This window comes from Octodon degus, unplaced genomic scaffold (genome assembly GCF_000260255.1).
Source record: "Octodon degus isolate 3935 unplaced genomic scaffold, OctDeg1.0 scaffold00070, whole genome shotgun sequence".
In the NCBI taxonomy this organism is placed as follows: Eukaryota; Metazoa; Chordata; class Mammalia; order Rodentia; family Octodontidae; genus Octodon; species Octodon degus.
The window spans coordinates 2,831,456-2,845,927 of NW_004524646.1; the positions used below are offsets into that span (position 1 = coordinate 2,831,456).

The 14,472-nt window shown below is 49.4% G+C and overlaps 1 protein-coding gene across 7 annotated transcripts in view; it reads right to left on the reverse strand.

Annotated features, from left to right (window-relative positions):
- The window catches only part of Ttc7b (tetratricopeptide repeat domain 7B), a 251,424-nt gene that overhangs the window by 211,268 nt on the left and 25,684 nt on the right, over window positions 1–14,472 (reverse strand). For 5 of the 7 annotated variants that reach the window (XM_004635133.1, XM_023719658.1, XM_023719657.1 and 2 more), the window contains exons 2-3: window positions 11,852–12,006; window positions 7,068–7,236 (exon numbers count right to left, since the gene is read on the reverse strand). In XM_004635133.1, coding sequence (XP_004635190.1) covers window positions 7,068–7,236; window positions 11,852–12,006 — 324 coding nt within the window. Of the gene's footprint in view, window positions 1–7,067; window positions 7,237–11,851; window positions 12,007–14,472 lie in introns of those variants that run through there. The other 2 variants (XM_023719660.1, XM_023719659.1) reach the window with 2 other exon arrangements.

A 14,472-nucleotide genomic window follows, 5' to 3' on the forward strand; every position in this document is an offset into this window, starting at 1 on the left:
AAAAAAAAAAAAAAAAAAAAAAACTAAATTGTTTTGGAGGTAGATGGGATCTTTGTTTAAAGACTAACACTTCAAAGCTTTGGGGAAACTGGCAGACTTCTCACACACCCGGCCTGCTTCCTGCTGCTCCTCACTCAGCTCTGAGAAACATGAGGTACTTTCTGCCCTCGCTGCAGGAAGTTACCCCATTGTCCAGCAGATCTAAGACCCAGCACAAACAGCAGCCGCTTTCTACTGTCCCCAGTCTCCCACCTTGGGAGAACATCTGGGGCCACTCCTTGTTCTGGGGACTCCCTCAAAGTCTACCCCCAGAGACATGTCCCCCACTTACTTGCTTCACCCAATGCTAGAAGCTAAAGTTTCTCCATGTCTTCCATTCCTATTCTTGGCTTCTCTAACTAGGCGTAAGAGATGGGAGCGGCAGGGGCAGGGAGAGTTGAGGTGGTTAGCAGCTCCCCAGTGAAAGGCAAAGTGAACATGCAGCCTCCAGCAAAGTGGGCAGCACCAGACCACAAGGGTGGCCAAGTAAGCAGGTCGGTGCAGCCACTGTTAGGTTTCTGCCTAGATGCCCCTATAAAGCCTCAGGAGAGCATAGGCAGGACCTCTGGATGTGACTGGATTATATTATCATTACAGCTGACTTGCTATTAGAAGTGAGGGCCTGGTCAAAAGAGGCAGGTCCCTGGGTATGACCTGGAAGGTTCTATCTCCCTTCCCGGCTCTTCCCTTGACTCTCCCTCCTTCCTGGCTGCTGTGCAGTGAAGAGCTGTCCCTCCGACACGCCCTCATGCCATGCCATCCTGTCTCAGAACCAGCCAGCTACGGACTGAATTCTCCATAAACTGTGAGTCACAGATCTGTCCTGTTACAATTCTGTATAGGGTTAGATTTCTAAATTTCTTTGTAAAAACATGTAAATGCTTACTTCTACTCTTATAAAATTACTTTTCCTTCAAAAAATAAATAAATAAACTGTGAGTCAAAATAAACCCCTCCTTTAACTTCCAGGAGTTGGGTTGTGTGTCTCAGTGACCAGAAAGTGACTAAGACAGATTTTGGTGTGAGGAATGAAGTCTTGGCTGAGTTGCTGCCTGACCACGTGCTTCAGAGCATTTGGAAATGGAGTTTTAAAAGGTTTGGAGAAGCCTGTTGGAGAAGCAACCCTAGAACACTGGATGCTAAGTCTGAAGGGCGACTCTGGCTGGCACTCAGAAGACCACAAGGCTGTTGGAGATGCACATAGAGGACCAGGCTCTGAAGGCTTTCGTTGCAAACAAGGATGCACTGTTTGACTCCAGTGTGTCACCCTCTGGCAGAAAGTCATCTACATTTTGCTAAATCCCAAGGCTTTGCAGAAGCCCAAGATGAAGGGTTAATCTGGTGCAGGAAATTGTGAGGCAGCTTAACATTCAGGCTGTAGCATGGATACCGCTTGCTGCTTTTAGTTAGGTTTATACTGAAAATCAAAAGCAAAATGACCATTTAAATTTCTTTCTTTCTTTCTTTCTTTTTTTCTTTCTTTCTTTCTTTTTTTTTTTTTTTTTTTGTGCCAGAAAGAAATTTCCCACAAAGATGGAGTGCAGGACAGCTTGGCTACTGAAAAGATTAGCATCCAAAAAAAGCCAAATACTTTATCACAGGCCAATAGGAAAGGTGGCTTCAGGGCATGTGAGGACCAGGAAGGCCTCACTCACTGCAGACTCAAAATTTCAAAAGTGACTTCAAGAAGAGAGCTCCAGGGTCCCTTGCTTTAGAAAGCTGCCTAGGACACATGCTGCTTGGGGTCCAGCGCACAGTGCTCAGCTGCCCAGCCACTCAGACGCTTCTGCAGCCACAACTCAAGGGGACTGGCAGCAGACCTTGGCATTATCCACCTGTACTGGGTTTACAGGCCTGCAAAATGAAACGCTGTAGGTCAGAGAGGGTCCACTCAGATTTTAGAAGAGGTTCTAGGGGGCCAGGAAGGATGCCCACATGAGCACAGTGTGCAAAGCCACGAAAACAAAACCAAAAGTGGAGTGCAGACCTGTCGAGGACCATTCTACAGCACTGTTGGGGAAAATCATTCCAGATCCAGTTGTGAGTAGGGCTTCTCTGAGCCCAATGCCTTGAGTGTGAGCCACATGCAGGGTACCTCTGGTCAGCGCTGTGAAGCCCCATGACAACTACATCAGCTGATGACGTCCTGGTTCCCAGCCAACCAGAAATAATAAAAATAGTGCTTCACCCTGGGGAAGGGACAGACTCCTCCTTAACCTCCCATCTGTCTCCACCACCCTCTTCAACATGAAGATGCTCCTCAGCATAAGGTCACCACTGCCCTCTGAGTCGCCCAATAAAACCCTCTGATTATTTTTACTTTAGTTTTCATTTTATGCATTTGGTACAGGGTCTCACTACACAGCTTGTACTCATAGTGATCCTGCTGTTTTCAGCCTCCGCAGTGCTGGGGTTACAGGCATGCACCCTATGCCGACTCGGCTCAGCATGCCCTCGGGGCGGGGCCAGCATGGCATGCACGACCGGGGATCGAATCCTGGTCCCTGCACTTGCTAAAGCAGGTGCTTAGTCCACTGAGCTATCTCACTGCCTCTCCTCCAATTATTGTATACACCCAGCAAACAGTGGCTAGCTCAGAGAAGCGTCTGTGCCTCTGGCCATCCCGAAGCTCTGACCTCCCCCTGTCAGTGCACCACTGAATTTCTGTTTCTTACTTCATCCTTTCACTGCATCCCTCATGCAGGTAGTTGAAGATCTTGGCCAGGTTCTCAATAAAGACCCCAGGAATTTGGAAAGTGAGGAAAGCTGCAAGGGAGTAAGCAAAGTCACCCCAGGAGAGAAGCCAGTAGGGGTACAGCCACTGGCATTGCCTTAGGGGGAGGAGGGACATGCCAGTTCTCCATAGTTCACATACTGTCACAATTCGCTCTGGGCATTGAACGTGGAGCACAGGACTTAAAGCACGGCCTGCTGAACTTCAGTCTTGCTTTAGCCCCATTCCTTCCTACTCTCCTTGCCCTCCCTTTTGGAATGTGGAGGTTTATCCTGGGCCATTGTATGCTGGAAGTGTTTCTTTTTTATATTCACAGGGGCTCATACCTAAGAGCCTGCCTTAAGACTCAAAAGAGATTTTGGAATTGGACTTGGACTTTCCATAGTACTGAAACTGTTTAGCAGCTCTTACGGTTGGACTAAATGCAGGTGGCATAAAGGGATGTGTAGGAGAATTTGAGGCCAAGAGCAGACTCCTGTGGTTTATATCTAGATATGCCCCTAGAGTCTCGTGGATCATAGGTGGGGTCTTTGGTAGATGGTTGGATTATAGTGGCTATGAGCACACACTCCCAGAATCACCAAATTATAAGCTCCAAGCAAGGGAACATCTACGAAGGGTATCGGTAATCAAGCTGCAAGTCTGTACTAGGCACAGTGCTCTGTCCTGCACATCACAAGTTGGTAAGAAAGAATCTTTCCTTTGCAGGAACCACAGACAAGGAGGGGCATCTGGGGGTACCACTCATCCCACTCTATTTCCCACACAATCCTAACCCAGTGAGTTTCGATGGCATTGAAATATGACCAATTCCGAATGGCTGAGTACCAGGTGGCTTCAGAGATGACAGAACACAGAGTTTGGAGAGTATGACTAGTAAGACAAAGGCAGGGTTTGGGTGAAAAAAGTGGGGCAGGAATGAGAAGGGGAGCAGGTACAAAGCGAGGTGTTCTCTAGAGGTCTGAATGTCTTCTCTCTGAGGAAACCATGCCTGGTCTATATCTAGATGTCTAGGGAAGGCACAGCTCTGAGCTGACTCAGAGGTCGTCCTAGCACAGCCTTGTTCTAGCAATAGAATCCTAGCCAGGTTTCTTCAACCTCCCTGTTGCCCTGTTTCCCACTTTCCTCATCCGTAAAATGGAAAAGGTGATGGCATTTACCCCAGGGCGTGGGGTTAAAGGCTGAACAAGACACCAGGGGAGGGCACAGCACTGGCGCAGAGGAATCTCAGGGTAGCTGGCCACTGAGGTGTCTTCCTAGTGACCTCACTTAGTCTCCTTTCTCTGTCAACTCAGTGTTTAGAGAAATAGAGGCAGGAAAGCCCCATTTGGTGCTGCCCACAGGATGGCCTCAGGAGCTGACTGGTGCTGCTCTGGGTACCAGTCGGGAAGGCTGAGTCCCTGCCAGGGAAAGTGCTCCCAGCCAACGGTAGAGAACAGATGTATGGGCTCAATGGCATTTCCAGGCTCTAGCTAGAGCGCTGGTCACATCAGACCCGGGTCACCACAGAGAACTTTGCAGGTCGATTCTGCTGTATACAAACGTGCAAGTCACCCAAGGGAAGGTGCGGACAGGGGACACCACCCAAGGGTGCTGTCACTTGGTTCCAGCCTGGTCTTGCAATGGAGGATGAAGGGGCTGCTCTTTCTTTCTTTCCAAAGTGCCAGAAAACCAAATATTTGAGTGGGATGAACGGCCTCAATTTTGAAATGCTAACAATTAACTCAAGAATGTTGGAAACAGCACTGGTGAAACAAAGCCCACCTCGGGCAGCTGCCGACCAGTGCGGCACAACTTCCGAGTCAGAGGGACGCTGTACGCTGACGTTTGCGCACTCCCCTGTCGGCGGCCTGCCCTTGAAAATTCTCTAGAAGCTTGGTGAAAAAGCTGAGCTAGAGCCAGTGGCTTCTTAAGCTCTTGGGACAACCTCGTGTCCTTGACAATTTCCACAAATGAGGCAGCTAGCCAAGTCTCTGTCATTACATGTCACTTCTAGTCCCCACTCTCCAATACTTCTTTTTTTCTTTCTTTCTTTCTTTCTTTCTTTCTTTCTTTCTTTCTTTTTTTTTTTTTCTTTATGTATTTGGTACAGGGTCTCATTACACAGCTCAGACTCTTAGTGATCCTCCTATTTTCAGCCTCTGCAGTTCTGAAATTACAGGTGTGTGCCACCATGCCTGTTCTCAGGGGCCAGCTCAGCATGCCCATGGGTGGGGCTGGCGCAGCATGTGGTGCTGGGATCAAACCCCAGTCCCTGTGCTTGCCTAAGCAGGCACTTAAGTCTGCTGAGCTATCTCGCCAGCCCCCAATACTTATTTCTAAGCAAGCATTCATATCATGCTATTGTGGGGTTTATTTGAAGCATTTCATATACTACCTCATATAATCCTTATAATCCCCTTAGACCTTGACAAATGGGGAAATTGAGGTACAAGAACTTGCACGAGGTCACGCTGCTAGTAAATGTGATGGGCTGACCCCAAGCACAGGATTCAGTTGGTACTTACAATCGTCACTCTCCTCTGCTTCTCACCAGCCACCACCCTTGCACCAGCCACTTCCTCTATGCAAAATGACCCTGACCACTCCCTTAACACATGTGAACCTGCCTGTATCTGCAAGTCAGCTACTAGGCAGAGCCAGGACCCTCAGGAGCCAAGCAGGAACACAAGAGCCATAGCCACACTCATGGCTGGGGGCCCACTGTTAACTACAGGTCACCCAGGGCCACACCGAGAGTCCAAGTTTCTGGTCTTCTTCACCTACCTCACATGGAAGCCATGCACTGGGCTGGCAGTGCCACCCGCAGACAGTCTGCCTCCGCTCTTCTGTCTAGCCAAAGCCCTGAGCTCTGGTGCTCAGCAGATCCCAGCACCACATTCCATTCTTAACTAACAAACTAACCCTTGGTTACAATCTTCTGGGCTTCAGGTCAACCCAGTGCCTGGAAAAAGCTAGATGATGCACACTGTCATTCTAGAGTGCGCATGTGCGCTCACGCGGCTCCCAGCAGCCAGGGCACGTGGGAGATGGATGTGCAGAGGGAGGAGGGCAGCTGCAGCCAGACCCCACTGCCTCCCACAGCTCAGAAGATGCGAAGCAGATGCTCTGGGGACCCCGGAGACAGCCTCAAGGACCCTGGCCATTAAAGTCCCTGAGCGCCCTGTCAGAAGGAGAGGAATGAGCGATGGCATCTTCCCCAACCCACAGGGACACCGAGAAGATTAATGAGATGAGCACCATGGCCCTCGAGGCTCCCCAGGGAACTGGGTGAATCCATCACGCCTGTCACAAGCTCTGAAGGATGTGCCCCTGCCAGGTCTCTGATTGATGCTGCACAGGACAACTGAGTCACACGGGCTGGGCCACAGCAGCCCCTGCACATCGGCCGCTATTCCAGCTACAAGGCGTAGTCTGGTCAGCAGGGCCAGAAGGCTGATGAGCTGCTCCAGAAGGTCCACCTCCTGCCATGGCCTTAGGAGTCCAGCTCTGAGTGGCCCTCCCCCGGAAGCCCACCCGGCCTCGCCAGCCCATAGTGAGTTCTCTTGCCTTCCAAAAGGTGTTATCTACTCCTGGTTCTCACCAGGAGTCTGTGTGGTTTGAGGCTGAAATTTTAAAATATCATTAAGCACCGAGGTGTGCCAGGTACTATATTCAGTACTTCACAAATACTACTTGACTCTGCCCTCACCACTCTCCCAAGTGGGTATGATTATACCCATTACAGAGGAGGATTTGGCAGCTTGCTAACAATAACCCATGTCGAGTAGCAGCATGTCCTGCCTTTCCACTGTCCTTTGCATGTGACTGCATCTCCTCATCAGATTACGAGCTTCTTCATGGCTGTGTTTACACTTTCTTCTGTCCCCTGAATAGGGACCTGTTAACCATAAGAGGACTATTATTATGTTTCAAGAAACTGGCCTTAGTCAACCCAGGGGTGACATTAATGAATAGAGCCCTGGCTGACCAAGTAGGCAGTTGACCAAATGATGTGAATCCTTGTATATATGCCGTGCAGTCACCTAATTACCAAGAATTCCTGGTTATGATGCAGGTTAATTGTCAAGAAAGTTTACCAAAATGTTTTCCTTCATTCCTTCAGGTATAACAGAAGAATGGAAGCTCTGAGGAAACCACATGTTGGGCTTAAAGTAACCCAGATCATGTGGTAGGGCTGAGCTGGGACTGGTCAAGTTAATCAGCAGCCAAGGGCCCAGGGGTCACGCAGGGGCCGGGAAGGCTGTGCTGGCTCCAGAGAAAATGACCCAAGGGGAAAGCACAGGGACCTCACCTTTGGTAGCATAGGCTTCGGCAATCATGCGCAACCTGTACGGAGAGACGGCCGCCAGGGGCAGGTCATCGAGGCCCACCCGGGCATAGATGTTCAGAGCTTCTTTATAATCTCCTTCCACATAATTCAGCTTGGCCATGATCAGATTGGATTCTTGTAGGAATTCTGACTAGAAGGAAGAGGAGAAAAAGCATTTTCCTATAATATTGTGCGTGATGTTCCCTCAGGACCCAGCCACCCACTGTCACACAACCCTGTAATGCCCCACAAAAGGAGGCAGACACGAATGCTCCCAGAAGGGTATTCACAATGGCCAAATAGTCCAAACAACTAGGTATGGCTATGAAGCACAGCCATACAATGGAATAGCACTCAGTCATAATAAAAGATGAAATACTAATATTTGCTATAATATAGGTAAACCCCCAAAACACTCCCAAATGAAAAAGCAAGTCAGGAAAGGACACAGTTTATCTGACCTCATTTATAAGAGATGCCCAGAACAGTCAAATCTATGGAATCAGGAAGCAGATTAGTGAGTGCCTCGGCCAGGGGCTGAGGAAGTGAGAGGCCACTGCTAAGGGTTCCAAGATTTGTTTTGGGGGTAATGAAAATGTCCTAGACTCGATCTTGGTGATGTTAGTGCAACTTCATGACTACAGTAAAAACTCCTCAAGTGAATGCTTCAGATGGGTGAATTCTACAACAAACTACTTACATCTCAAAAAGCTGTTGTGAACAAACAAAACCAAACCCTGCATCTCCCCTCGACTTGGCCAAGGATGGGAAGCATGCTTCCAGAAAGCCGACAAGGGACACTCTGGAGGGTCCTCCCCGCTCTGCCCCACCAGCAGCACACAGGCTGCAGCCTGAAGAACTGAGGAGGGGTTTCCATGGGTACCATGTCAGGGCTTGCTTCCTAGCAAGGGCAAACTTTTCCCACTGAGCAGCCTCTCGAGCTCGGGCAGCCAGGGTTACGGACCAGGGGGCCCTCTCCGAAGGCTGACTCTGCTGGCTCTGAGGCAGCTCGCCATCCTTCCCATCCCTCGGTCCACCCCACCAGCCTCCTCCTCCACCCTGCCCTTCCTCATGCCTCATGGGCTGAAGACAGAGGAGATGACCCAGCCATCTAGACAACCCTGCCTAGGCCTTCTCCCGGGAGCTACTGAGGCTTTGTGACTCAGCTTGCAGAAGCTCGCTGCGAAGCTGCACTGCTATGCAGCAGGCAGCCTGGACGCATGGGCAGCAAGACGCAGTGGCCCAGGAGGAGCACCCATGCTGGGTGGGGGGCACAGTGGTCAGCTCCCGGGCAGCTCCCGGAGGGGAGCTCGGACAGCAGAGCGCAACTGAAGGATTGAGGAGTGGCCCAAGGGAGAGGACACTATGCAAGAAATCAGAGTGAAACTTGGGGACAGAGGACCAAAGAGAAAGGTAAAAAGGAGCTATGAAAAAAGCACCTCACGGCTTATTCACCAGGAGGGGACAGGCAGGCTGAGGGGCTTTGGAAAGGCTTCTTAGAAGAATCTGCAGCGTCTCCTGCTTCCCCGAGCCCTCCAGCATCTATGAAGCACTGCTGCCATAAGCAAGCTGGAGAGAAGGGGAGAACGGGCATCAGAGCTGAACAGGGATGGAACTTCAGTTTGGGAAGATAAAAGAGTCCTGGAGATGGAGGGTTGGGGTGGCTGCATACGTCACTGAGCTGTGCATTTAAAAGATGGTTCAAATGGTCAGTCTGAAGCTATGTACCTTTTACCACAAGATAAAAGAAAAGTTAAAAAAAAAAAAATAGAAAAGGAAGCGATGTCCAAATGGCAAATCAGCTTGGAGAAAATTACAAGCCTAGAGGAACAGGATGGAGCCCTGGGAGGAACCTGCTGGGCGAGTCCATCTGCAGCCTGGCACAGCCAGGAAACAGCTCGACCAGGACCAAGGCCAGTCGGCTGCCGGGGAGGCTGGAGGGAGAAGGACCTCGTGGGGAGCACGGTTCTCAGCCCTGAGGCCGAAGCCCGATCTCGCTTCTAGTCCAGGGCTTTCTCTGTCACCCTGTACTGCCGGCTCATGCTGCTGTCTCTGGGCTCAGAGCTCTTGACACGGAAGGCCAAGGAATCAGGAAGTTTCGCAGTGGTTGGCGTCCATGGGGCTACACATTGTGCAAAAGCTGTGCAGCTCTGAGCCACTCTTCATACAGCAGAGGAAAATGCAAAACAGCAGCCGGAATAAAATTTAGGCAGCCCTAGTCAAGTGCAGCAAGTGACAAGTATCTGATGCGTTTCAGTCTGAGGTTAAAACCGTCCTGAACTACACAGGTCTACAGTTGAGAAACATGAAATTCAGAGAAGTAAAGTAATTTACCAATATTACATAGCTTACAAAGCCAGGAGTGGGACTCAAACTCTGGAATTTTAACTTGAATGGAATGCTCTCACTACACAGTGAGAATGGCAAGCCAAGAATGGTGAAATAAAGGACAATTTTTCAAGATGAGGTGAGGGGTTAGGAGTGGGAAAGAACAGAGTTAGGTGTCACAGTCGTAACCTCACTCTCTCCAGGACCATTGGGTCTGACTGGCCGCCACTGTGAGCTGTGGCCACGTGGGCTCCCGTCCCTCCCCCACCTCCTGCTGACCCAGACCCACCACCAGTGTCATCAGAAGATTCCTGGTGGGGAACTGCCAACATGCAGGCGACAGCTCCCTAACTTTGCACCAGCATGGCCTGGCCCTTGAGAAGAACGAGCTGCAAGAAGACATGGGTTTTAGGGTCTAAATGTGGCTCAAGGCCTTATAAACTCAGGCTTCCCTTGAGCCAGCCTCCAGGACTGTGTCCTGCACAGACAGACAGACAGAGATACAGGACCGGCCTCCTCCACATGACTCGCAGGCATCAATGCAAGCTCAGGCCAGTGGTGCCCAAGCCCTGAGGCAGAACAGGGCTAAAGAGGAGGCCAGAGGAAAAACATCTTAGAATGAAGCCTCATGGGCACCGTCCCTGCCCCCAGAGCCTGCCCCATTCAAACCCAAAGAAATGAGCCACACACAGGAAAGGTACTGCCCCAGGATCACAAGTTAGGACCAAGTGCAAGTTTCCAATACAGATGCAAAATGCAAAGCCAAAGCAAGTGTGACTTCAGAGGGGAAGGAAATACACACCAACAGACAAGAAGAAAGGCCGGAGAAGTGGCCCAGAAGATTCTGAGGGCCAGCCAAATAGCTCAGTGGATTACAGTGCCTGCAAGCAGGCACAGGGGTCAGGGGTTCAATCCCCGGGGTCTGCCATGTTGGCCCTGCCCCTGGGGCACGTTGAGACAGCCATTGAGACAGGGCATGGTGGCACACGCCTGTAATTCCAGCTCATGGGAGGCTGTAAGCAGGTAGATCACTACGAGTCGGATCTAGTAGTGAGACCCTGAACACCCTGCAGACCCTTCCCTAAAATAAAAAAAATAAAAAAAAAAAAAAAAGGGACTGGGCAGATGGCTAAGTAGAATAATAACTTTCCTGGCAAGTGCAAGGGCCTGAGTTCAATCCCCAGTTCCAGAAAAAAAAAAAAAAAAAAAGAAAGAAAGAAAAGAAAAGAAAAAAAAAAGACTCTGAGATGGAAAGAGAAGAAATGAAAACATCAATTACAAGGAAAAAATTAGGGCTTCAAAAGTTCACCACAGAGGGCCAGCCAGATAGCTCAGCAGATTAAAGCACCTGTTTAGACAGATGCAGGGGCTGGGGGTTCGATCTCGACATGCTATGCCAGCCCCGCCCCACTAAGACAGAGACTGAGACTAGGCGTGGTGACACACCTGTAATCCCAGCACTTGGGAGGCTGAAAACAGGAGAAACACTACGAGTCTGATCTGTGTAGTGAGACCCTAGAGACCCTGTACTAAATACATTAAAAAAAAAAAAAGAGTTCACCAAAGACTATCTGTGCTCCATGAAAAATATACCCTGAGGGAAAGTGGGGGTTCTAGAGAAGGCAAGCAGGATGCAGCCGGGATACAGCAGCCCCTTAGCAAGAGTGACCTCAGCCCCTGTGCAGGCCAGACTTCAGGGTGGGAAGTACTGAGAGCCAGGAAGTGTGAGCTAACCAGGCGGGGAGGAGGGGCAGAAAGCGTAGGTCAGAGGTCCCCTGCAAAACGGGAAGGGGTGGGGGGGACGCACAAGCAAAGCAGCCGAGAGGAAGGAAGCAGAAATGGAGCTGAGTGTAAACCCAGACGGAAACTGGAGCAGACGGCAGAAGGACAGAGCCTGAGATGTCCCATGCTGCAAGCTAAGGGTCCCTGCTGGGGCAGCGGAGGTTCCTGGTTCCCACCCACACTGAGACAGGGCCAGGCCTGCCGCACTAGGATGAAATCTGCACAGCTCTGAGCCACAGCAGCCTGTCACATTCATGAGCCACGGGGTTTAGAGGAAGCTGTGCCTTAGTGACATTCACAACTGACTTCTCTCTTCTCTAGAAGGGGAGAAGTGTCAGGTCAAGCACTGGGCCCTACATGAAGCTTTACCTGGAGCACCACGTGAGACTGTTGCTCCTGCCGGGGAGGGTGTGTCACAGAGGACTGTCACCAGGAAGACCCCACGTGGAAGCTCCACAGGTGGGCGGGCAGCATGGGGCTGCCACATTAGGTGTGCAAACACCTGGCCTGCTTCTAAGAAGAAGGTCATTGTGGGGTGCACTGGTGCTCCCCAACCCAGCCACTTCATCTCTGGGCATCTTTTCCAAGCGCACACCACAGAGAAGATGAGGACACTACCCCCACCGTTCCCACTGCATCTCAGACGCCCACGGTACCTTGAGGTTCCCCCGGTCCAGGGCGGCAGTCAGATGCTTGCGGACCTCGGTCAGCTGGGGCCTGGGGCCTCGGGGACTGGCCCCCTGCCTCAGGGGGTGCTCCTTCAGGTACTGCTCCAGCTTCGACTCCCCCAGAAGAAGTTCTGCCATATCATCTGCAAAACAAAGCGAGAGGCTAACAGGGACGCCCCAAGGACCTCAGGACCTCCTCACCCAAAGGCTCCAGCCCTGCGAGGCTTCGGAGCCTCTTCTGGAGCCTTGTATCCTTAGCCAGGTCTGCGTGGGCACCATCTCAGAGCGAACCAGGCTCACTACACGGATGTCCCAGCAGCACCGACAAGCACTTAGCCATTCCTTTGTCATACACAGACTCACCCCAGGAAGATGGGCACTCAGTGGCACAGAAAGATGCCCAGCTCAACAGGGAGCAAAGAAAACCGTCTTTCGATGGCTTTGCATTGACCTTATAACACAAAACCCAAATTGACGTGGACATTATTTCCCCCGTTTCACAACAGGATTCACATTGTTCATTTATAAATCTAGACTTGGTGAATTATGGACTGAGAGATGACCGTACCTGAAACTAGCAACAACAAAAGGAACTTAAAAGGACATGTCCTGAATTCAGGCCCTTTGAGTCAAAAAAAAAAAAAAAAAAAAAATCCTCTGCTGCACAGTTTGAGTGTTATTGTTTCTGCCCATAAATGTTGGAAACACAAATAGTGCGATTTGTGCAAATGGAGAATCTTGCCTTTTCTCTTGGCTCCCCCCAAAATACAAACCAACTGAAACTTGTGTGCTCCTTAGAACGCACCACTGGGTACTCTGAACTCGCTAACATTGACATCTGCAACAGGAGGCAACAGGGAAAAAAAATCTTTCATCTGTTTTTTCCAGTAGAAAATAGCTTGTGAAATGATGAGGGCACTTTATGTGCTCACTGTGACCAGCGTGTGTCACACAAACACATAAACCAAGACTACAGATATAGTCCAGAAGGAAATTTAGCTATGAACTAACAAAAATCAGAACTTCAAATATGCTGGTCTTGAATACTAGACCAGATTTAGCAGCTTCATATTGTGAGGGTTTTCTACCTGCCCCTCTTTGAGTACAGGGATGGCTGGCTACTCAGCACACTCCCCTTTTCCTTCAAGCTGTGCACGCTGGGAATTGTCTTTCCTGTATTTTTGTTCTCTGGTAATATAATAAGCATGATGGCGTCTTCTCTTAATATAGCATTACAGCCTTGCTGGTAATTTTGTACAGTATAGTTTATGCATTGCCATGCTGCAAAGCCAAACAGCTAAAAAATGTTGAGAAATCATCAAAGTGTATAAAAATTGCAGAATCTTTAAAATCAATAAAATGAAAACTATTTATTTGTTTATATTTATTTTTGGTGGTGCCAGGGATTGAACTCAGGACCTTGTGCTTGCCAGGCAAGCACTTATTCCACTGAGCTATCTCCCCAGCCCAAAAACTTACTATTAAAACAAACAAACAAACAAACAAACAAACAAACAAATGCAATGCATTCCCAAAGGCCTGGTGTTCGGCTCTCCCAGCTCTTCTGTGTTCTGTGGCCCCCTACACAGACAGGAGCTGGTGGAACCTCTGTAAGGTCAGACTCCTAAAGCAGGTTTGTGCCAAACCATCTAGACACGGCCTGGAATGTCTGTACCAATGTTTGCTCCTGAAACAACACGCATCACATAAAGTGCTATAATTTTCCTATTGTCTGTGTTGGCTTATGAGTTTGAAAGTTGTCTGAGTTGGCAAAGTTCATTTGAGGAGTAGGTCACCAGAACCCACATATACAGACTATTCTGAATGAACACAGGACTAGTGTACATTAGCCTGAACCTGATCTATTTTTTCTGTTTATGTTCTGTTCAGAACATAATTGTAATAAAAAATATAAAATCAGAGATGGGGAGATAGATCAGTGCTCTAAGTGCCTGCCTGGCAAGCGCAAGGACCCAAGTTTGATCCCAGGTACCACATGTTGAAACCAGGCGTGGTAGTACACACCTGTAACCCCAGTTCTGGGGAGGTTGAGACAGGAGGATCACTATGAATCTGAGCCACATAGTGAGACCCTATACCAAATAAACAAATAAATAAATAAATAAATAAATAAGATATATTGGTTTTTAAAGGTTGAGAAGGGTATGTTTCAAGCCCAGGATAGCAGCTGCTGCTGGGGTCCAGGAGAAACCTCAGTGGGAGCTAGTGGCCACAATAGATACTAACTTTATCTATAGCAATGGGGGTGAACTTTCGGCATGCATGTTACAGTGTTTTTCTTTTAAGATTAAAGATGTAGGACCAGCCAGATAGCTCAGCAGATTAAAGCACCTGTTTAGGCATACACAGGGACCAGGGTTCATCCCCAGTGTGCCATGCCAGCCCCCTCCCCCCTGGGCGTGGTGAGACAGGCGATTGAGACTGGGTGTGGTGGCACGTGCCTATAATCCCAGCTCTTGGGAGGCTAAAAACTGGAGGATCACTACAAGTCCAATCTGTGTAGTGAGATCCTGTAGACCCTGTACTAAATACATTTTTTAAAGGATTAAAGATGTTACTGTATGAGTTGCTTTTTCTAAACCAAAACC